At 31.4% G+C, this 22,914-nt stretch overlaps 4 protein-coding genes across 4 annotated transcripts; 1 reads left to right on the top strand and 3 right to left on the bottom strand.

The window, feature by feature from the left end:
* Positions 1–1,919: 1,919 nt before the first annotated feature.
* HELRODRAFT_170851 (hypothetical protein) lies at positions 1,920–2,579 on the bottom strand (the record flags this gene model as incomplete). Its single annotated transcript, XM_009016679.1, has 1 exon — positions 1,920–2,579. The coding sequence occupies one exon, from the start codon at positions 2,577–2,579 to the stop codon at positions 1,920–1,922; it is 660 nt and encodes a 219-aa protein (XP_009014927.1).
* Positions 2,580–3,187: 608 nt separating this feature from the next.
* HELRODRAFT_170850 (hypothetical protein) lies at positions 3,188–5,100 on the top strand (the record flags this gene model as incomplete). Its single annotated transcript, XM_009016678.1, has 8 exons — positions 3,188–3,193; positions 3,294–3,410; positions 3,478–3,573; positions 3,843–3,951; positions 4,266–4,418; positions 4,480–4,586; positions 4,658–4,813; positions 4,954–5,100. The coding sequence occupies 8 exons, from the start codon at positions 3,188–3,190 to the stop codon at positions 5,098–5,100; spliced, it is 891 nt and encodes a 296-aa protein (XP_009014926.1).
* Positions 5,101–6,086: 986 nt separating this feature from the next.
* Positions 6,087–6,515, bottom strand: HELRODRAFT_77178 (hypothetical protein; the record flags this gene model as incomplete). The annotated part of the gene is made up of 3 exons (XM_009016677.1): positions 6,087–6,167; positions 6,247–6,307; positions 6,421–6,515. Coding segments are annotated over 3 exons (237 nt in total), but the record flags the coding sequence as incomplete, so codon positions are not given.
* Positions 6,516–15,898: 9,383 nt separating this feature from the next.
* On the bottom strand, positions 15,899–17,564 carry HELRODRAFT_76915 (hypothetical protein; the record flags this gene model as incomplete). The annotated part of the gene is made up of 5 exons (XM_009016676.1): positions 15,899–16,006; positions 16,197–16,280; positions 16,697–16,844; positions 17,060–17,243; positions 17,420–17,564. Coding segments are annotated over 5 exons (669 nt in total), but the record flags the coding sequence as incomplete, so codon positions are not given.
* Positions 17,565–22,914: the final 5,350 nt, after the last annotated feature.

Here is a 22,914-nt window from a genome sequence, read left to right as displayed (position 1 = left end):
AACAGTTTTAAGTAAGAGAATGCATAGAGAGATGTCATAAGATTATACTTGCAAACACTTGCATACGTTTAAATCATCAACGAAATATATGAAATAAAACAAAATTATTATAATTATAAGTGCCGTCTTAAATGGTATAATTTAATATTAAGCGCTCAAGCTTTTCTGAGACCCCAATTTCCGATGAAATTAACATAACGTCCCCATTCATGTAACATGTTCAAGACCTTTTTAGAGACTAAAGTAATTGCTATCATCCACCAACCAATTGAAACTGCAACTGCCTACATTTCTTTTTTCTCCAAAAGTCATCCTAATTCATTATCTGCAAAATTAATTATTTGCAATGAAAAAGACTCGCAATAAAATTGTGATACTACTCTTGATATCAACGTTGAAAAATAGCAGTGAAAAACGTAGAAAGAAACAAAATTGCTACACACATTTCAACAGATACGTTTTAATTGAAACCATCAGCAGGGAACCATTATAATGATCAAAAATACAAAAAAAATACTGCAAAAAACATTAATTCAGCAAGAAATAATTTATTAAAAACATTTGAATGAGCTTCATGTATTAAGATTATTTCATTTATTTCACCACAGTACCTGTGTGTCGAGTAAAAAATGCTTTAATTAATTGCTTTCAAATGACTAATTAAATGCCGTCACGATATAAATAAGTTTATAATATTTAAAAATACATAAAAAACATATTGACAAAATGAAGGAACACATCATCAAAGCAGTATATGTATGAATAAAAACCCATGATAAAAACGCAATGCAAACAGCTGCTCAAACATGAATGTATAACAATAAAAAATATTTCATCAAATGTTTGTACATTGTGCAGTTTTAATAACCATTGTTATGTGTTACTGTGTGAAATTGGAAAAAAATTATATATATATTCATTTACTTTTCGTCTACACTTGTTTAAATAAATTCACATCGAAGGTGTCTTTTTTTTGCAGAAATAAAAAAATAAGCAGCCACCCATCAATGATGGTTTTAAATCTCACCAGAATACCATCATGCGTCTAAGTGCTAGGAAGGGGCGATACATCAAAAAAAACACAAATTTATATACATGTATTTTTTCTCATTTTTTTCGTATATGTATATATACACTGAATAAATAAATATAATTATAAATAAATAAAATATATATATGATTTGGCACAAGTTCTTTTTTCCATACAAAAATATAGAATGCAAACTTTTCAATAGTGTTTGCCAGTGCCAATAGTTTGTGTACATGTATGTATGTATGTATGTGAGTGAGTGAGTGAGTGTGTGAGTGAGTGAATGAGTGAGTGAGTGAGTGAGTGTGAGTGAGTGAATGAGTGAGTGAGTGAGTGAGTGAGTGAGTGAGTGAGTGAGTGAGTGAGTGAGTGAGTGAGTGAGTGAGTGAGTGAGTGAGTGAGTGAGTGAGTGAGTGAGTGAGTGAGTGAGTGAGTGAGTGAGTGAGTGAGTGAGTGAGTGAGTGAGTGAGTGAGTGAGTGAGTGAGTGAGTGAGTGAGTAGTGTGAACATTAGATATTAAAAATATAAAAAAGAAATTTTAAGCAATTATTAAATTTAGAAAGAACCATTAGAAAGCTTATGTACAGATTTTATTTCATGGAAACATTTAAATGAGTTTTATTAAAATTTTATGCACAGGTTTTACTTCCTACCAGATCAATAAATATTACACGAATGATGATAGCAAAATGAATAATTCAGTTTGAACACTTATTTATTGCTGATGTGATAAATTTTGGGGAATGCAATCGAAAGGAAAACAAAATAAATTAAATAAAAAACTCAATGTGTACAAAATATTTCAAAATGTAAAGCAAAACAATACGTAGTAAGGGTAAACTTTGAAACAACACTGCAAAATTTAAACACCGAAAAATTAACAAAAAAGTCAGGACTCGTTGATAACAGGAAGAAGTTCATCGAGATTGCTCTGTTCCAATCTGTCTCGGCTTGAATGTCTGGACCTTCTGCCCAACACTGATGATGTGCCAATGTTACCCAGAAATGATGAGTCAAAGCTTCTTGAGAACTGTGTATCACTGCAATCTCTCGAATCTCCTGATAAGTTTTGTTCGCTTTTTGGTGGTGGTGTTGGTGGTCTGTTTCTTACCTTGGTCTTCATTTTTTTTGCATCTAAATCTGAACAAGTGAAAGATCGAGGTCTGCCACTTTGCAAATAAGAAGAGAGAGATAAGCAGGATATCTGTGTAGCCGTCAGTGATCCTATGACGTCATCTTCTTCATTTTCTGGGGGCAAAGACCTACATTTGAGACTAGATAAACTGCCAGAAGTTGGCTGCACAGGATCTCGAGAGAGACTCAAACGTCTGGATTCACTTGAATTGTGTCGACATAATGCTGAAGTGTTGAGACTACTTCGACGCAAAATCTCGCTAGCATTCGAGGAATGGATGGACCTGCGACCAAACACAGCATCATTAGGAGACAGGTGATTGAGATTCGAGTTAACATTTCGAACTAATCTGCTATCACCGGTTACTATATTTAAAGGTCTGCGTGCCAGTCCTTCTGAATTTTCTGAGGTCATTTGTTTGTTAATCGTTTGTTATTGACAATTTAATCTTTTTTTTATTAAAATTAAAGAGTTGAGTTCGGTGTTGTTTTCGTTAGCTTTTTCTTTTTTTATTATACAACTATTTTAAAAGGTGTTACAAGCGAAAATATGATAAACGTAAACTGCAGAGTAACAAATTTTGAAATTTTTGAAATAGAAAGCAGCAAAATTATCATCGCGCCCACTATGACATTAGATTAATTAGGTTTACAAAATAAATTTATTTGTTATCATTTATTTATAATTTTATACGTATACTTTACGTAAAATTAAATTCACTTTTAGGACAAGATTAATTGTTGCATTGTTGACATTGGAAAAAACACCATGAAGAGCTTAACTACGTTTTCTCTACGAAAATTTTCCAATCTACATGCATGATACATGCTATCATACGCATCTTGTTGATATTTATGTGAATAATATTACAAACTATTCAAATAAATTTAATACTCACAGTAAGTTTACTTTGCAATTTAAATTTTAAACAAAATTGAACGTAACGCTAAGTCTGCATTTAAATTGTTATCAGCTGTTGACTGTTGATGGTTTTGATTACATTGGAGTTGAATGAATGCGGTATGGCCGTCAGTTCGTTCCTTCACGACTCCAAAGCTAATGTGTAACATTCATATTTATTTCATTTGCACATTAAATTAAGTCTCTATTTTAATTTTTCCCTAAAAGATTTCAAAAGCAATAACTTCTGCGATCACTATCCATGTTGTCGTTGGAAACGAAGCTTGTGACCTGGACTCGGCGGTTTGTGCGATTTGTCTAGCTTTCGCTCTTAACCAAAACCAGGTATGTTGCACTTTTTGTTTTCCTCATTCAAATTTTTGCGTTTACATCAAATTTTTTCATCACAAAGAAACAAAATGAGAGAAGAACAGTTTATGTTCCTTTATTGAACATTTCAAGAAAAGATTACAGAATCAGGACAGAAGTAAAATATCTCCTGGAAAACGTTGGTATCACGTTTTTGATCATATTATTTGCATCCGTTAACGTAAACTTAATTATAAATCAATTTAAATGTGATAAATTTTTTGAAATTCCTTGCCCAGCTAATGTCAGTGTCATTGGGTTTTTTCTTTAATTGAATTATTATTTCTAATTGTAAACTGTGTTGAAACTCGGGTATTAAAATAGATTTTTCACTTGATTCAAACTTATCCTTGGTAGTGTCGAACTCATATTTATCCCTCATATTGCCTTAAATGTCAATGACAATAGGTCGGAATTGCTGAAGAAGACTTATGCTTCCTTGAAGATATCAACCTTAGATTGTTACATGAAAAAAAGTTATTAAAAATAACATTGGTTGACTTCAACACATTTGCTGGTGAACAAGAATATTTGAATGAGAATGTTCTGAGAGTCATTGATCACCATACAAATAAAAGAACACAGCATAATCAGTAACTGTTCAAAAAATTATTCTGTTCATTTTGTAGTTTTATTTATATCAAATTGTTACTGTTTAGAGTCGATGCTACTATTGAGACAGTTGGATCATGTTCCACATTGGTAGCTGAGTTCATTTTAAAGCATAGCAAAATGAATGATAAAATCTTGGCTAAACTTTTATATGGTAATCTTTGGGGGATAATTTATTTTTAACTAAAATCCAGCTAATTGAAACATCCATTTGTTAAGGAGCTATTTTGATAGACACTACATGCTTAGAAGACAGATCAAAAACAACAGAAAAAGATATCAACATTGTTGATGAAATTGAAAAGCAGTTTGTTGATTTTGATAGGAATGCATTGTACAACAATATATTAGTTGCCAAAGATCAAATATCCGGTTGTGATATTCATTGCATTTTTTCATTTTATGCATCTAACCTTAATTTTGCTCATTGAAGGTTTGACCCTTGAAGAAATTTTGAGGAAGGATTTAAAATTTGCTGACAAAATGATTAATAATCACATGGTTAAAATAGCTATTCCAGTTATTCGAATTAACATCCATGTAAGAATGTTCATTTTGAGTGATTGTAAAACTAAAATTGCACCACTTTTGTTTCTACAATTTTTCAAAAGGACTTCTTTGAAGAAAATTCAGATGTTGAAGGAAGAATCAAAAAACAACTTGAAATGTTCAACTCATCAGCTCTCATAATTATGTTCATGGATACCAAAGTCAATCTCAGAAGATTTATAGCTGTTTATTCTTATGAAAATGACATCTTAGAAAAAGTATTTTATTCATCTTCTGTAGTGTCTTTATAATTATTTTTTTAATTTAACTTCAATCCATATTATTTCAACTATTTCATTGTGTCATCAAACACTCAGCTGTTGACTAATATAATCATCTACCCCTAATTTTTTTTCAGTTGATAAATGGACTTGTGAACTCTAAAACCGTAGATTTGAAATTTCAAAAAATAATTGTTAAAAACTCAGAAAATTTTATATGTTTTGAACAACTGAACATTTCTGCTTCAAGAAAAGTTTTACTACCATTAATAGAGAATTTTTGATTGTCAATAAAAAAATGACACCATGCGACAAATTCCAGTTAATTTTTATAGCTACCTATCTCTTTCTTGAGTTTCTCTAATTCTGGTATTGGTTTGTAGTTTCCTTTATTTTTATCTGCAGTGTACAGCTTCAAAGAAAATAAAATCCATTTTTTATTTATAGAAAACTCACTTTACTTTACAAGTTTACACATTAACATTACAACGGATCATTTATTAAGGACATCAAATAAACAAAAAGTTGAAACCTTTTGGGGCTTAGTGGGATCTACCATTTCCCATGGTGGATATTCAGAAGACTTTATCATCCTTTATTTTTTAAAATAATTGTTGCATTGCTACCATTTATTATTATTATTTCTATTGAACAATTTTTCGACAAACCTGACGTCCGGCTTTTGGTACAATGAGTAAACGGTATAACTGATGGCCAGTGTACATGGAAATCCGACGATGGCTAAAAGTGGTATCAACTGCGGGTAAGTCAGCAAAATTTAAAACTAAAAATGCAATTGACAGGCTAGCTCTATCTAGTATTCATAACTAGTTTAACAGATTTAGGTGATTTACTTCATATTTTTTCGCAATGACTTTCAAGCTAAATATTTCTCTCCAGCCGAACAAAGACTGAGATAACTTCATAATTTTATAACTGAACACGATCGACCAGTTGCACAGAAAGCAAAATGTCGAACAACGACGGCCGTTGTGATGATTGTGTAGCGCTTCACGAGAGCCGAAGTTATTTTCTCATTGTTAAATTTTCGATAGAATGAAAACTACACGTTTTGTAGTTGCTTATTTAAAAAAAAATCATTAGTGTTAAAAAATCAAATTAAGTTAGTATGTGATTTGCACAACCAGCGAAATGATTACTGTTAAGTTTAAGAAATCACGTAAAAACTGTCTCAAAATATTAATAATAATTGTCAAAAAACATAAAAAATGCACCAATTAAATTGTACTGTGATGTCAAGACGAGCTGATTATGTCTTGTAGCTTCCAATTTCTTTCTTGAGAGCTTCCAACTCAGGGATTGGGACATATTTTCCATTGATGGTGAACAGCTAAGGTATAAAATAAAATGTGATATTTAGCTAGGTTAGGAGGTTATATGAATTGTCATTGAAAGGTTTGCAATTCTACTTTTTGGGGCTTTGTTGGGTCAACTCTTTCCCACGGAGGCAGCTCGGATGACTTCACCAGTCTGGTAATTAATAAAAGAGGATTAATCAGTTTAGCCTGATTTTTTTCTGATATGATATCATGATGATCAAAACCGTGATTCACAAATCAAACGTTTGAAAATTATATAGACACCTGACATCAGGCTTTTGATAGAGTGAATATATCACGAAACTGGCTCCACCGGTACAAGCAGCTCCAACGAAGGCCAGCAATGGCAGTAACTGTTTAGTTTATTTATTTAATCAATGAATTATTAAATCATGAGTATTTTATCATCAAAATACGTTGGTAGATGTTTGTATAATGTTAAAACGCTTAAGTAAATACAATTAAATTAGTCTAATTTGTTTATGTATAAATTATGAGCTCAGTTACTGCGTCTCCTAAATTCATCTTCCCAACGCGCACTTCGAATGTGTCGTAAAATTGCATTAGGTCGAAGTTTATAACAATAATAAATCAACATTTCGTTTCACCACCCATATATTTTTAAATTGTTTATTATTTTAAATTAAATTTTGTTCTTATTTTATTATTGAAGGTTCAAATAATTTTCAATTCAGTTTTTAATTTAGTTAAAACATAAAACGCCCAGTTAGATGTGTTTGTGTAATATTTGTATAACCTTCTCTAAATGTTAGTTGCTGTAAAACGTTTTAAAATGCATTCAATACAATCCACCATTTCGATGGCCTCCTGATAAATAGCTGAATGAATATCATCGAAAAGTTCTCGAAACGTCAAGTGCCTACCACATGTTGAGAAATATTTGCTAACAATATGCACACTGCGCGCTTGTATGCACGCCAATATCCTTGCGGTTGTACAGTTGTATCTTGTATGAATGTAATGTAATGTACGCATATTGTACATGTGCATACAGTGTGCGAACGTAACTATTGTACACGAACGTACACAGCCTGATACGTGCCATACTGTTCACATGGCCTACTTTTGGGCAGTTCATTCTCTGCCGCATAGTGTCCCGCTGCGTTGTGTATGACGCGGTATTTCTTTGTGTAGGCTGTTTTATTTGTTAAGGATTTATAAACATGCCGATATTGAAAAAATTACACAATCCAGTTTCCCATTTGTGACAGTAGAAAGATTTGGCCAAAGTGTCAATATAATCTTAGCGTTGTATTTTATATTTCACATTGTACCTTCAGTGTCCATAATCTTCATTTGTCAAAGATACCTGACCAAAAAAAATTCGCCATGAGCGTATTAAAGAAGTTTGAACACCTATCTCTTCAAAATACTTCAAATATTTCTTTTTATACGTCAGCCATAACAACGCTAAATTAATTTGCAATAATAAACGATGTCATGACAATGACGAAACTAACAATGACATTAGCCGCCAATAAGTTATATCGCATAAGCGTAAACATAAGCTATTACTGCCAACAGCATTCTCAAATGAACTTTCTTGCTAGTGTAACATTGTCATCAACACAATTTTGATAATTTTCGATAATCTTAAACCAATAATAGGTTCTAATTAATAAATGTTGACTCTTGAATCCGAAAAAGAAAAAACCCAATAATGTGAAACAACAACAGAAAATCTCCCGTAGAACTATTTATAATACATGCCAGTGGTTAGGATACACAATTATTTTGCTGGAAAAAATTTTGTTTCTTTCCTGTTCATTTTTTATGGGTGCTTTCACTATGTTATTTCTTATTTCATCAATCACTATGAATAAGTGATGATACTTCAATGTTTTACACATACATGCGCCATACGATGTTTTGTAACCATTTGAATGCCTGTTTTTTGGTCTACTTTTTCATGTTTCCAATGAAAAAAACTATTTTATATAAGTTGCAACTCCGTAATATTAAAATAGCTACGTGTAACCATGTAAGGGTCCTAAACAAACTACTAAAAATTGCCTTTTAAACGCTTTTAAAACGAATTAATTAATTAACCACCTATTATAGAGTAATGTAATACAAATGGTTTAAGTAAAATAAAAATGCTGACTTCGTATTTTTCTTTGAAAATTCTCAAACCAAAGAGTGCTTGCTTCGTGAAAACCATGTTGCTATTTGATGTTTCTGCTCCGATGATGGTTATAGGAGGCTATATCCGAGTTCGGTCTTTTGTTTGGTTTTTGGACATTTTAATAGATTAATTTTATTTATTAATACTGACAGTATTTAAATTTTATTAAGCTTTAATGTAATTGTTATACATTATTGTCGAAAATTACTTCAATTGTCAACAAATTATGTTATAATGTTACATATTATATGCAAACAAAAACGAAAAACTCTTTCTACGTCAAAAATTTATTAAATAAAGTTTCGTAAAATGGATACTTAAAATAAATTTTTTAACCATTTATATTCAACTTTTCATTAAAACTTTACAAAGTTTATAATGAAAAAATACCGCTAAAACTGTAACATTACGTAAGTGTCTAAATTTATTTAATTTTTAATATAACGAATTTTTGTTACTCTGGGTAACCGGTAAATGCTGTACGTACAGTACACGAATAACGAACATTTAATAACTAAATAATTACAAACAATATACTAAAAATGTAAAATAAATTGGAAATAAAATTAATGAAACATACTTACTAAAAAAAAAGAGTTAAACAGAAATTGATAAATTTTTTCTTCTGAAAATTAAAATTTCAATTAAACGGGAACCGCGATCGAAAAGTTCTCAATGCATCTGATACAAAGTTGCTTGCTTGCCATACAAATGGTCTACGTGACCAAATGTGACTTACTCTCACTTATTCTTATCGCTATCTCATCTGACATAATTAATTCACTCACAAGTCGTTCATATCTCTCTCTCTCTCTACTTTATAGTTTGTAAACACACAATCATTAATTTCTTTCTCTTTATTTATTTCTCCATATCTCTCTCTTTCTTTCTCTTTTTTTTCTTTTTTAAATAATTTGTTATTTTATTTTACCCATTAATATTTTCCCGCTGGTTTGAAAACACACATACACGTTCCATGCACACACGTACACGTTCCATGCATACACATACACGTTCCATGCACACACACACACATCCACATGCTATAGGCTTATGTGCGTGCGGGTAAAATCGAAATGTGCATAGGCTTACTTCCTATATGAAATACACACATGTGTGTGTGTGTGTGTATGTGTGTGTGTGTGTGTGTGTGTGTGTGTGTGTGTGTGTGTGTGTGTGTGTGTGTGTGTGTGTGTGTGTGTGTGTGTGTGTGTGTGTGTGTGTGTGTGTGTGTGTGAAGTTGTTTCTAATATTCTAATAATTTCTATTACAAGGCTTGATCTCTTATTGTTAAATCAATTACCGTAAAAACCGTCATAAAGTTACAATATTTTACCCACGCTTTTATTTCAATTATCTAAGTTATATGATATCACATCATCATCTCTATCATTTCACTAGTGCCGTATTCTGCATCACCATCACTTTCTTCTTCTTCATCATCATTATCACTTTCTCCTTCATCATCATCTTTATCACCATCATCGTAAAAACATCAAAAAAACATTTTACTGAAATCGATATGCGAGCGAGCTAGCAGCGTTTAAATGCTAACGATTAATTAAACGAGAAATATGTATACGTATTTGATACAAACGCACACGCAATTCCGTTTACCTGAGCTTGTAATTTTTATTTGTTTATGTATCTACATCCACATCATCAAAATATTTGCGTTCTTGATTTAGCTCTACCAAAAAACGCCTTTAAAAATACTACACACACATACTAGTAAAAATAATCTATGTTTTATATGTTTAATCTATGTTTTATATGTTTAATCTATGTTTTATATGTTTAATCTATGTTTTATATGTTTAATCTATGTGTGTTCGTCGTTTTTAAGGTAAACGCTTGAAAAATTTGTTACTTTTTTTGGAATTACGCCATTCAACAATTGACTGAATAGCCTGCGAATGGCTATAAATACCCTGCTCATGCATTCAAATGAATCGTACAAATTATACACTCACGCACATGCACATAAATATATTAAACACATACACACACACACACACACACACACATATATATATATATATGTGTGTGTGTGTGTTTTTGTGTGTGCGTGTCGAGTACAACATTGTACAACACCGCAACATAAAAATAACACGATACACGTTACAAATATTCGATTTAACAAATTTAAAAAAACGCATATGCAAATTAAACGGCTTAGAATAGTGCCACAAACACAACACACACACACACACACACAAACAAACATACTACTAATAAGAACACATAATAAAGACCACCAAAACTAATACTAACTTTATTCCAATGTTAGCCCTTACCAAATACATTTATATCGCCACTACTGGCATTTCAGTAGTAATCGTTACAGCCGCTACTACTTCTAATTGCACTAATATAAATACATAAATTACTTCTACTATTAGTAACATTACTGCAATTTATCTTATACTCAAAAGAGCATTTGTTCGAATGATGTTATCTTATCGTTCAGTCAGTCAGTCAGTCTAGAAATACATGTAAAAGGGTGTACTAGTATTTTGATTGTTATTACGTTAGTATAAATTGGTATTATTGCATATCACATTAACATTTAATATATTTATTACATTACAAAACCTGGATTGAATCGAAATCTTATCTGATAACAAATTACAAATTGTAATTTCGGGTAATGTTTTTGATAAAAATGTAAAGTTGTAACATTTAACGCCATTGTTCATTGGACCAGGAAGACTTATACATTTAATTATAAAATGTTAGAATTTAAATTACTGAAAAATGGCTCGTGAATGTAGGAAGTATTAAAAGGCTTAGAAAGAGTAATTACCATGTGCCTGCTGTATACGTAATTACCAATTGCGTTACAATTATCCCAGCTAATGTTAATAAATATTTATACCGGAGCTAGCTGATGATTTTAAAAAAATTATTCATCTATATCAGTGCTAGCCGGTACCCTTGCTTAAACTGTTTTGTAGTTTCTCAAGTATCTGATGTATAAAAATTAATGTAGAACACATCTCATTGATTCGTTCGATGTGCAACCAAAATTTTTGTCTCTGTGCAACCAACGTTTTTGTCTCCAACCAACAGTTTGTCTCTTTGTGCAACCGACACTTTGTATCGCTGGGCAACCGTCATTTCAAGATTCGTTGTAGCCTGTTATCTGGTTTTAATCATTCACCAATCCACCATTCTATCATCATCATTGTCATCATCATCGTCTGTCATCATCACTGTTGTTATCTTTTAAAATGGGTCTCGTCATCATCCACCATCATCATCTTCGTCTTGCAACAAAAGTATCAAACATCATATCATCTATGAAGAACAAACAAACATACAGACAGGCAGACAAACAGACAAACAGACAGACAGACAAACAGACAGACAGACAGACAAACAAATGATACAACCACGCAATGACACAATTTCAATTAGCTAACCTCTCTGAACATTATTTAACCTCTCTTGAAACACATTTGCTTGCGTTCATCACGTAGCATATCAAATGCCACACCCACACACACACACGCACACACACACACCAAACAGTATAAAAAATAAGCTTACGATACGTATATCAATTATTTATTTGATAATGTTTGTATATTTTATATATACCTTTGTAAACAATCCACATGTTTAAGCATAAATACGTACAAATACAAACACAGATATACAACCTATAACACAAACATAATCACACATAAAATAAAATATGTATGTGTATGTGTGTGCATGTGATTGTGTGTGTAAGTGTGTTTATTTCATCTATAAACAAGGCTGGTAATAAAAATTCTTTTAACTTTAATCATACTTGAAGATAACGTTTGGTTAGCTAAAGTTGAAATCTTTCAGAATCTGCATGTGTAAACGCATACATGTATAATATGTTTTGTTATATATATATATATATATATATGTGTGTGTGTGTGTGTGTGTGTGTGTATGTGTGTGTGTGTTTGTGTGTGTGTGTGCGTGTATGTATATTAAACTTAGAATTGTTGAATAAACATGTAATGTGATACAATACTATAAAAATTCACTTTGCCATCTGGATAGATTAGACGCTGTTGTGAATATTATTTGTGTGTTATAATGAAAACGGGCAAATGCTTTTTTAATAAAACTGTTAATTAAATTACATTTTATTACAATAAATATTATTAAAATGTTTAATTAACCGTCAACTGTGTCATATGCACAACATGTCTGTACATTCCTATCCTACCTACGTGTCAATGTCAATATATTTTTCTATTATTTTACAACAACTTACAAATTAAAAAAGTGTAACATTGGGATAATTTCTTTTCATATAAACTTAACAAAATGAATGCAGTGCAGCACATATCATCCAGCGTAAAATCCATGATTGACAGAAATATTATACTAAATAGCATATACATTGCGTGGTCCTATTCATTAGTAATTATTACACATACTCGCTTGTTACTTCCTAAAGAACGGAAAGAATCATAAATCAAAATAATCTGCAAATTCATGCCATTCTCCTCTTCTTCACACAAACGCACACACACAAACAAACATACACAAACAAAAACATACAAACACACCACACAAACACATACAATCTCTCACAGGCAATCTTTGCACGTGTGAGCGTTCGCACAGGCACATAAAGAAATCATCTTTACTGCATTTCTCCAAGGTCGCCGTTCGTTATAATAATTAAAGCTGCAATCATAAAACATTTTTAATTGTGTCAGGTTATTATTATTATTCTTCTCTTTCTACTTCTGAAGTCTCACTCATCTGTGTTTGCATGAATAATTTTAAATTTGTTGAAATGATCATCGAAATTAGTTCTTTCGCCATCGACAATGCTTGTTCAACACTAATGCCCACTACATCAACTAAAAAGAACATACAAACTGCAAAAAATGCATTACATAAAATAATTTATTATCTAAAGATAATGAACACAATGCAGCATTACCCGAAAAAGCAACAGAAATTACACAGTACCACATCCTTCCCAATACCATAACAAATACACAATACAGCATGATTTACATACAAAACCACAGCAAATACACAACAATACTACAAAAAGCACAACAGAACAAATGTTATCAGGACGTTTCTAACAAACTCCGATACAAATTCGACCTAGAGGAAAGAGAAAAAATAAAGTAAACAAACACATAAATATTATTTGCATGCATAATGAAAATAACAAGAACGATAGCATAACTGCTAAAAATAAGAATAAAAATAAAACCATAGCGTTGGCTAGGCTGTGCGCTGCTGAATGTTTGAATGCTGGCAGCGAAAAATTTTATCGACTTTTGTTGTAATAATATAAATGGAACAATAAATATTACTGCTTATAAAATCGATTTATTAATATATGAAAAATGGCATTACAATGCTCATAAACGTTATAAAAAATGCAGGTTCATCAATTCTCACGTGAGATTGTTGTCAACAATTATATATCAATAAAATAATTATTTTGTAGTTTTTTTTCGAAATTTCTTGAATTAGTAATATTTTGCTTATCATCATATTCATATGTTAACTGCTTGCAATTCAAACATTTGAACATTTAGTTTCGGTCGAAAAGCAAGTTAGTACTTATTATTAAATCATTTGATTAAAAATTAAGAGTGAAATCAGCCAAGGACCTAAGTTGATATTTAATCAATCTTATTCGTATAGACATCTACTTTTTTTTTATAAAATGTCACTTGAGGACATATCTGCATAAAATGCAACCTTTGCGTCCACTTACCTATGTCAAGTTGTCTAAACTTTTCTGTTGTTGGTTTTCAGAGATATCTACCCAACGACTTCAATATAAAACAGTTAAGGGACAATGTTGAAATCTGCAGAACATGTAGCTTTCGACGATCGAAAACTGACAAATGTTTGAGAATATCTTAATTAGCTGATAAATTACTTAGTTCCACATATGAACTCAGCTACACGTAGGCTTGTGGCCACACACGCTGTCGACTTCGTCGCCACAAAACGCAACCTCGACCATCTGCGTAGTACGCAATAAAATGGTATTAAAAGCTGATTTATTACCGCCTGCAGAAGTGCTGCGAGCAACCTGGTCTGAAGTGAAAATCAATACCTACCTGGCTGGTTTATTCCTATCACTGCATTAAACTTGGTGTACAGCCGTGCCTACGACGCAGTTATATACAAGAGCCCCAAGCGGATAACATGAGATTGAAACGGCCAATTTATGTTGCCTTTTCGCGGGCGCGGTGCGAATAATGATCAGTGCATATGCGGGCGGTTGCGGTTTGGAAAAATCCTCTCTGCTTGGGGCTCTAGTATGCACTCAGTAAGCAACGCCTAGGGTGAACAGATCATGGTATGAAAAATTGAAAAAATTACGTAACGGTTGAAAACTTCTTTCAGTGACCTGACCCGTTGTTTCGCGTGTATTTACTGGCACTGTGTGAATGTTGTTCATAGCTCGGAAAAATATTGGGGAGAACTGCATTGAATAAAATTGTTATATAATAAAATTGTAATAAAATAAAAATAATAAAGTCATTTTCACCATACCCAGTCAACATTATTATCATCAACAATCAAAAAATTATAAAGCGATTCAAACCATGGATATAACAGATTCATAAATCTCATCATCAAAATAATTACCGGGAAGGGAAAGAAAACATGATCTATAATTTTCGATTAAAATGATTTAAATTTTTCAAAATAATTTGACGAAAACGTAAATTTAAATTTCGTAACACTAACTTTTACGACGGCAATGATGTATTGACGGTTAAATACAAAAATCGTTAGTTACATTTAAACTTACAGCGGTAACAAATTTATGACAATTCCTTTTTCTTCAAAACGTGTATATCGTACGCTGAGGCCTGTCGACCAGCCAGCTGGCCAACAAACATTTTGTGTATCACTATTACTTATCGTGTGTGTGCGTGCGTGTATGTTTGTATTTTAAACAACAAATTTTATATCTTTCCCTAACATACACAGAGAGAAACAGTTTTTTGTACGCTAATACATAACGATAACTACAAGGTTGATTCATTGTTATATATCAAAAACGTCGAAATTTTCATTACCAAATAATACATTTTCAGGCTCTGGAGATTGAGTACTAGATGAATCTAGCAAAAAAACTAGCTTAATTCACTTATATCCGCGCCACATTCTTAAAAATCGAATTATAGTGCGAGATCTGCAACATAGAGAGCTAACTATTCCGTCAATTCAAATCAAAAACGTCGGGATTTCCATTACCGAATTTTACATTTACAAGACCAGATTAAGTATTAGTTGAATCTATTAACAAACTACCAGCTTAATTCACTATATCAACGCCACAATTAAGCAAAATTAAGTAACGGTTGAAAACTTATATTTCTAAATTAGGCTCCCTATTAGTTTCAAGTATTTTTAAAGTAAACAAAAAATGACATATACCAATAAAATTAAAAACTAACAACATTCGTAAAAATACTTTTTAAAAGAACAAATGAACAGAATTTGAAAAACTAATTTTGCAATTTTGAAAATGAAATATAACCAACAGACGCAGTAATATATACAGCGGTGATAATGCCTAACAAATCTGTACAACAAAGCCACGTTCAGTCACTTCACAGGGAAAACAAACATTTTGTTTCCAGTTTTAAGTCTCAGTTCGTTGACTTCAAATTGGCGTAAATATTCAAACATCTTCAGGTAGTCAGCTAGAATTTTCTTTAAAAAAAAAACAGTTTTAGAACATAAAATTTATGAATGAAATATAAAAGAGAAGTTTTTATAACACACTAAATTTCTTATAAAAAAAAACAATGAATAAAAAAGATTTTAACAAAAGAATTTTTTAGAAGCTGTACTAATTGACTATGAAGGAAATGAATATTGAAAAAAGAGACGAATAACTTACTTGAATTTTGTTTAAGACGTTGGCACTTATCTGCTTCCGGACATCCCCAACACACCACAAGACACTTATGTGGAAGTCAGGATTCTTAAATTTTTAAAAATGAAATAAAACCTGACCTCTTGTGAAGAAAAATAATTTTTAAGAAAGATATTGTCCATAGAATGTTCTGCTAACAATAAACACATATTACGAAAATGTGAAAGACTTCTCCTTTCAATAAAATATGGCAAAATAATATACAAGTGTGTGTGAATAATCTTTCGATAAGAATTCAAACGTTATCAAAAATTAACATTAAAAAATGTTCATGATGAATTCGGCAACACTTTTATCAGACCTGGTTTGTATAACTCAGTTTAGGAACATCAGCAAAAGTTTTCTAATTTTAATCATTTTAAAAGGGAATAAAGATCTATTGAATAGGAATTAACTTCCATAAGAAGCAAATGAAACAGTTGATAGAGCCATATTAGCAATATCAATGAAAATAAATGAATTACTTTGTAAAAAGAAGGCAGTTCAAATTGCTTCAGAGATTCATCAATGGAATGTACATAATTCATCATTTCGGTGGAATCCACTTTTATACCAAGAAAGGTTCTTGACTTTTCATCATTTGTGTAAACTTCTAAAGTGCCTAAATTTAATCTACTTCTGAAAATTGATTTCAAAAATTTTTATTAGTTGAGAATGATATTCTGTTAAATTGGCGTACTTTAAAAGAAAATGAATCAACAAACAAATTTCATGGTTTTAAATTTTCTTCTAGCCAAAAACTTCACAAGCTATTCATATTTTCACTAAGACAAATAATGTAGAAATGTTTCCATAACTCAAACAAATTTTTCTCTATAGCAAATAACTCAAACCTTTTAAACGTATTGTAGATTCTTGATTTGAGATCCTGGACCAGTGCATCAATCCAGTGATGGAGGAGTACAACAGTTCTGGATAGGGATATGTGCATGTCTTCCACAACATGAAACTGGCCAACTGGTTCTAATGCTCTGATGACGTCATTGCATACATCTGTCAAGTCATGAGGATCTGCATTTATTTCATTAAAATTACTATCTTTTTGCAATATGATTATTAGATGATAGCATACATGCTCAGTATATGCACATCATTTAATCAACAACACCTCTACACCTACATACATACACACACATACACAAACACACACACACATAGATACATAAACATACGCAACAACAACATACACTGAATGCTTACAAAGGATGCCCAGTTTCCTCTCTCATGTTTGAACGACCTCAACCTACCTTGGTGCTCATCTGGGTTATCAACGTGATGGCTTTCTGATTCACTCTTGGTTTTGAATTTGGAGAGAAATGATTCTGGTAGTGGAGGCAGTGTTTTTCGTCTGATTCATTTATTTAATAAAAACAAATTTATAATAAAATTAATTTTTGAGCATGTTGTACTCATATTATTTTATTTTATAAATAAGGTAGGATAAAAAAAAACAAAAAGAATGACTCTTCTATGCCTACAATTCCAAATTCAAATGCAATAAAAAATCACATTAATATTAAATTAATAATAGAATAGAGCAGTTAATTAAAGTTAGTTTTTTATAAAACTTTTATATTAATAAAATAAATTATATATAATAATAGCAGAAAAAAGTAAATTATTCCAACTTTTTGCATTGAGGAGACTCTTCCTGGTCGGAATCTGCGGACGAGCTGGATGACGAGTAGTTCACTAAAAAATTTCCAGCCATTATTTCCATCCAAAAGATGCCTCTGAAACGGAAAAAGACAACGAAATGACAAAAAATTAAGTGGAAAACCATGAAACGTAGCTTCGTTATTCTTTATTATCGTTAGTTAGATCGGCATAGATGCTAAATTTTATTTTTGTGCGAACATTTTCGCTTTCGTGTATTTATTTACCATGAGTATACATAATGGTGTTTGGTTTTAGGGTTTTTACGTATACAACACACACATACACCCCACACATAAACACAAACACACACACCATACAATTAAACATACACACTGAATTTGAGTACCAAAATGAAATGAATTATATAAATAAATAAATAAATATACATATAATATATAGTTAGGTATAAGGCCATTACACATACAAGTTTCATTAAATTCCATCGCTGTAGTATTATTCATTAAAGCTGTCCTCTAAGTTATAAGGAGCAGCGTTAACGTCGTTCATTAATTAGTTAAGAAAGGTCAGAGACCTGTAAATAGCATGCGAACAATGTTTGTGATTGTGAATAACGTATAAAATATAAAAATTAAATGTTGTAATCATCGGTGGAGTTCAAGTACTATAGTTCAACTTCTATATTATAATTCCATAATCACACTTCAAGCTCGCGTTTGCTTATCTTAGTACGTGTTATTACCTCTTCTGATGTTTCAGGACAACTGTCAAACGCATTTCCCTCAAAGTTTGCTGGAGGTCGTCAGCAAAGTTCTGCGTTAACTGTGTTATACGAACTTTTGTGATTGTTTAACAGATAGGTGGACAAACAATTACAAGTTGTTGAAACAAGATGACTTTATCAGAAGCTATTTTTTATTTATTTACATCCTTTTGTCATTGTTTTGTTATATTAAATAAATGTTTCTGATGTGGTTCAACAAGAGTTTCTCGAGTAAATGAAGTTTATTTTATCATAATAAGCTTATTAACTTACATACATTTAAATAATTTTTCAGCAAGACTAAGAAAGTTTTAACAATATCATTTGGCCACCATGAACATAAAAAATATTACAGGCAAAAATGTTATAATATTTACGACTAAGGTCAGAGATAACAAATGAAGAGTTAAGTAAAATTAACATATGGTTAAGTCATGTCGTTGAAATTCAAAATATACTTCACGCGGTTAAGTTAGAATTCAATTTTTGAAAAAATATCTTGTTTGGTTAAGAAAACGTCCTTTACAATATAAAAATAAGGATGAACTAATTGGGCTAACTAACTTACAGCTCTGAGTCCTGGACTATTTTTAAAGAAATGGAAAAAAGATTAACGCTGCTGAGATATGGTTTTTGAGAAAAATTATGAAAATTAGTTGGACCTCTCATAATTCGAATGAGGTTGTATTAAAACATTCCGGTTATGAAAAGAGGAAATTACTACAAATAATCCAACGGGGCAGTTAAAGTTTTTGGTCACATCGTGCGGAAGGAAAGAATGGAAAATTTAACAACTACTGAAAAGATTGCAGGGAAAAGAGATCGCGGTCAACAACGAATAACATTTTTGAATATCACCACATTTCAACTACTCAACTACTACAAAGTGTTAAAGATTGGGTTTTGTGGAGGTCGATGGTCGAGAAAAAAGAAGAAGAATTTGGCAGAGAAGCGTGACTGATAATATTTGTGATAAAATAAGTTACTAGAGCTAATCTAACCGTATCAAAGAAATAATAACATTAGAGAATAGATATTTATCTTACTTTTAACAAATACTTTCGCGAAAAAATTTTGCAAATTTCAATAAAAAACTTTATTTTTAGGTTTTTTAACATGAGTTAACATTATTGTTACTTAACTGTTTAATATTAAGGCAAACTAGGCTTTTACAATAACACTCATTCATTTATTGGCGAGATTTTATCTGCAGAAGACTGTATTGTATGATTTTAAAAAATAAATTTTAATCCGACAGAATAGTTGATTTACCATTGGTGTCAAGAAATTAAGAGACCTCACGCGAATTCGTTTCACACCAAATTACATGCTGATAATCGAGCTGTCGTGCTGATAAGAGAGTGCGTCTCGCAATGATATCTCTATCATTATTTTCAATGACATTTTCTTTAAATTTTCAATTATTCATTCTAAACTTTTTGATTTTCGTCACACTTTCACCTTTAATTTTAAAATTTATTTTGTATTGTCAGCAAGGACTCGATTTTATTGTAAAAATTAATATTTTTTTACGACATATTCAGATATATATTGAGTTATATGATATAAAAAAAGGATATCATCACCGTCTCATTATCTTCTATATACAATTATCATTTCTATATCATCGTCAACATCATCATCATCAACAACAACATCATCATCACCAACAACAACATCATCAGCATCATTATCACCATCATCAAATCATCATTTAATTCATCCTCACATTTTTCTCCATCACCATCATCACATCTATGTAATGGTAATCATCGAAATTTCTGGCGAATGGTCAATAAAGTTGAAATCATCGCGTTTAAATTCTCGTTAACATCTCGCGGGATCCAACGGAGTTATGATGGAAAAACAACAGGTGCATCTAGGTATGTATGTAAGTATATGTGTGCGTATGTATGTATGTTTGTTTGAATGTGTTTGTGTGTATGTATGTATGTTTGTATGTATGTTTGTATGTGTTTGTTTGTGTGTGTGTATGTATGCGTATGTATGTGTGTGTGTATGTATGCGTATGTATGTGTGTGTGTATGCCTGTGTGTATATGCGCGTGTGCGTGTTTGTGTGTGTATGTATGTGTGTGTGTGTGTGTGTGTGTGTGTGTGTGTGTGTGTGTGTGTGTGTGTGTGTGTGTGTGTGTGTGTGTGAACGTACGTATGTCTATGTAGTTATGCGCACGTGTCTATGGTAATTATATTCTTATTACAAAGCGTGAATGATAGCTCATAAGTATGTGTAAGTGTGTTAGCAAATGTGCGTGGGTGTAATGTGGTAACTTGATCATGTAACTGTATGTGCGTGTGTGTGTGTGTGTGTGTGTGTGTGTGTGTGTCTGTATGCGTGTGTGTGTGTGGTGTGTATCAATAATATTGGGCGTGTAAGATGAGTTAAATGGACCAATTAGTTGAAATGTTTCACTAAACATCTTCATTCATATCTGTATGCTCTTATGACGTCATGATGGTTATGATAGTGCTGCTGCTGCTGCTGATAATGATGATGATGATGGTGGTGGATTATGGTGATGATGATGACGATGATGATGGTATAATAAAACCATTTTTTGCCATTAGTATTAAACGATTGATAATAGAACTATTTTCAATTTGTTGTGTGTTACTCAGAATGATACGAGTTTAAATAACTATTGTTACCATAACCACCTACGTTTATTATTATTATTATTATTTATATTATTATTATTGTTTTTATTATAATAATAATTATTATTATAATAATAATTATTATTATAATAATAATAACAATTATTATTATTATTATACAGTCGGCTTACAACGTTTTAATATTTGTGGAATGAGCTTTTGTAATATGTATAGAGTTGAATATTCCATAATCGCGCCAGGATTGTTTGCTTTCTCATGTTCTCTCAGTTGTAAGTTAGGTGAGAATTTTTGCAACAACAAAATGATCTACGACAAAAGCAGTATGCATTATTATCATCGTCGTCGTCATCATCGTCTTCATCATCGTTGTCATCATTATTCTCATCATATTCTTTTCTTTATCATGTTGCTAAATTAACCTTACATAAAAACGAAATATGTGTGTTTGTTTGTTACACGTCTTAAGCTTAATAACCATTGTTGTGTTATACTGGTACTTATTTATGCAACCAATATTTTAGTTAATTTATCTATTAAAATTACAAATTGACTTGAAAAAACTTTGAAGTTCATATTAATTTTAAAATAACACATTCGCTTATTCTTATTTGATATCGAATTAAACCTTATTGCCCAAGAAGTCCAGTTATTATTTAAACTCCACCCACATTTTGTTCACGCTCCGCCTACTACAACGTTTGCCAGCAGGTTACTAACTTGATTGGCAGCTGTATGTATTCGGATATATGCAATTTGTAAGCGTGCTTCCGAATTTATTCTCGCTTGACCAAATCATGGATACACTTGAGATCCCTTTTTGAATTATTTTTGGCATCATGGAAGAAAGTAAATCGAAATCTCATGCCCGAATTGACTCAAAGTTAACACTACTTACCAATAACGTTACGATCGGTATAAACAAAAATGTCAATAACAACAACAACAACATCAACATTAATGGCTTTGAAACAAACAGCCATAATAACAACAACATCTACGACAACAACAACATAACTGTTGCAAAATCTGTAGCGATTTGTAATCCATTTTCCTTCAACACAAACCTTGTTGCTTCTTCAACTAATGATTTGTACTTCCAAGACCATTTCAACAGTTCAGACTACAATTTTGTTGACGGAGCCGCAAATGAGATTGGAGAGGATGATAGCATCATCAACAACAACAACAACATCATAATTAGCAACGACATCAACAACAGCACATTTAATGTCAACAACAGCAACAACAACAACTACTACTACAATAACGAAAACAACAACGTTATTACTGTCAATAACAACAACATTAATAGTATTTATATTGACAACCAGCATCAATGTAATTTTGACAACAATTACAACAACAACAACAGTAACAACAATGCTGAAAGACACAACAAAATATTACATCACATGTGCAACACTAGCAACAACTTTGTTGTTAGCAATAACATTTACGATATCAACAATAGTAACAAAGATAGCAACAATAATACCAATGACAATATTATCAACATCAACAACATTAACAACGCAATGATCAATAATATTAATAACATTAACATCGATAACATTAACCATATTAACACAAAATCTGTCTATCAGAACAACATCTTTAACAATAACAATAACAGCAACAACAATAAAGATAAGGATAGCAACCA

The sequence above is a fragment of the Helobdella robusta genome (assembly GCF_000326865.2).
Source record: "Helobdella robusta unplaced genomic scaffold HELROscaffold_19, whole genome shotgun sequence".
Classification (NCBI taxonomy): Eukaryota; Metazoa; Annelida; class Clitellata; order Rhynchobdellida; family Glossiphoniidae; genus Helobdella; species Helobdella robusta.
Note: the sequence above shows the minus strand (reverse complement) of the source record. Positions and strands in the feature narration are given on the sequence as shown.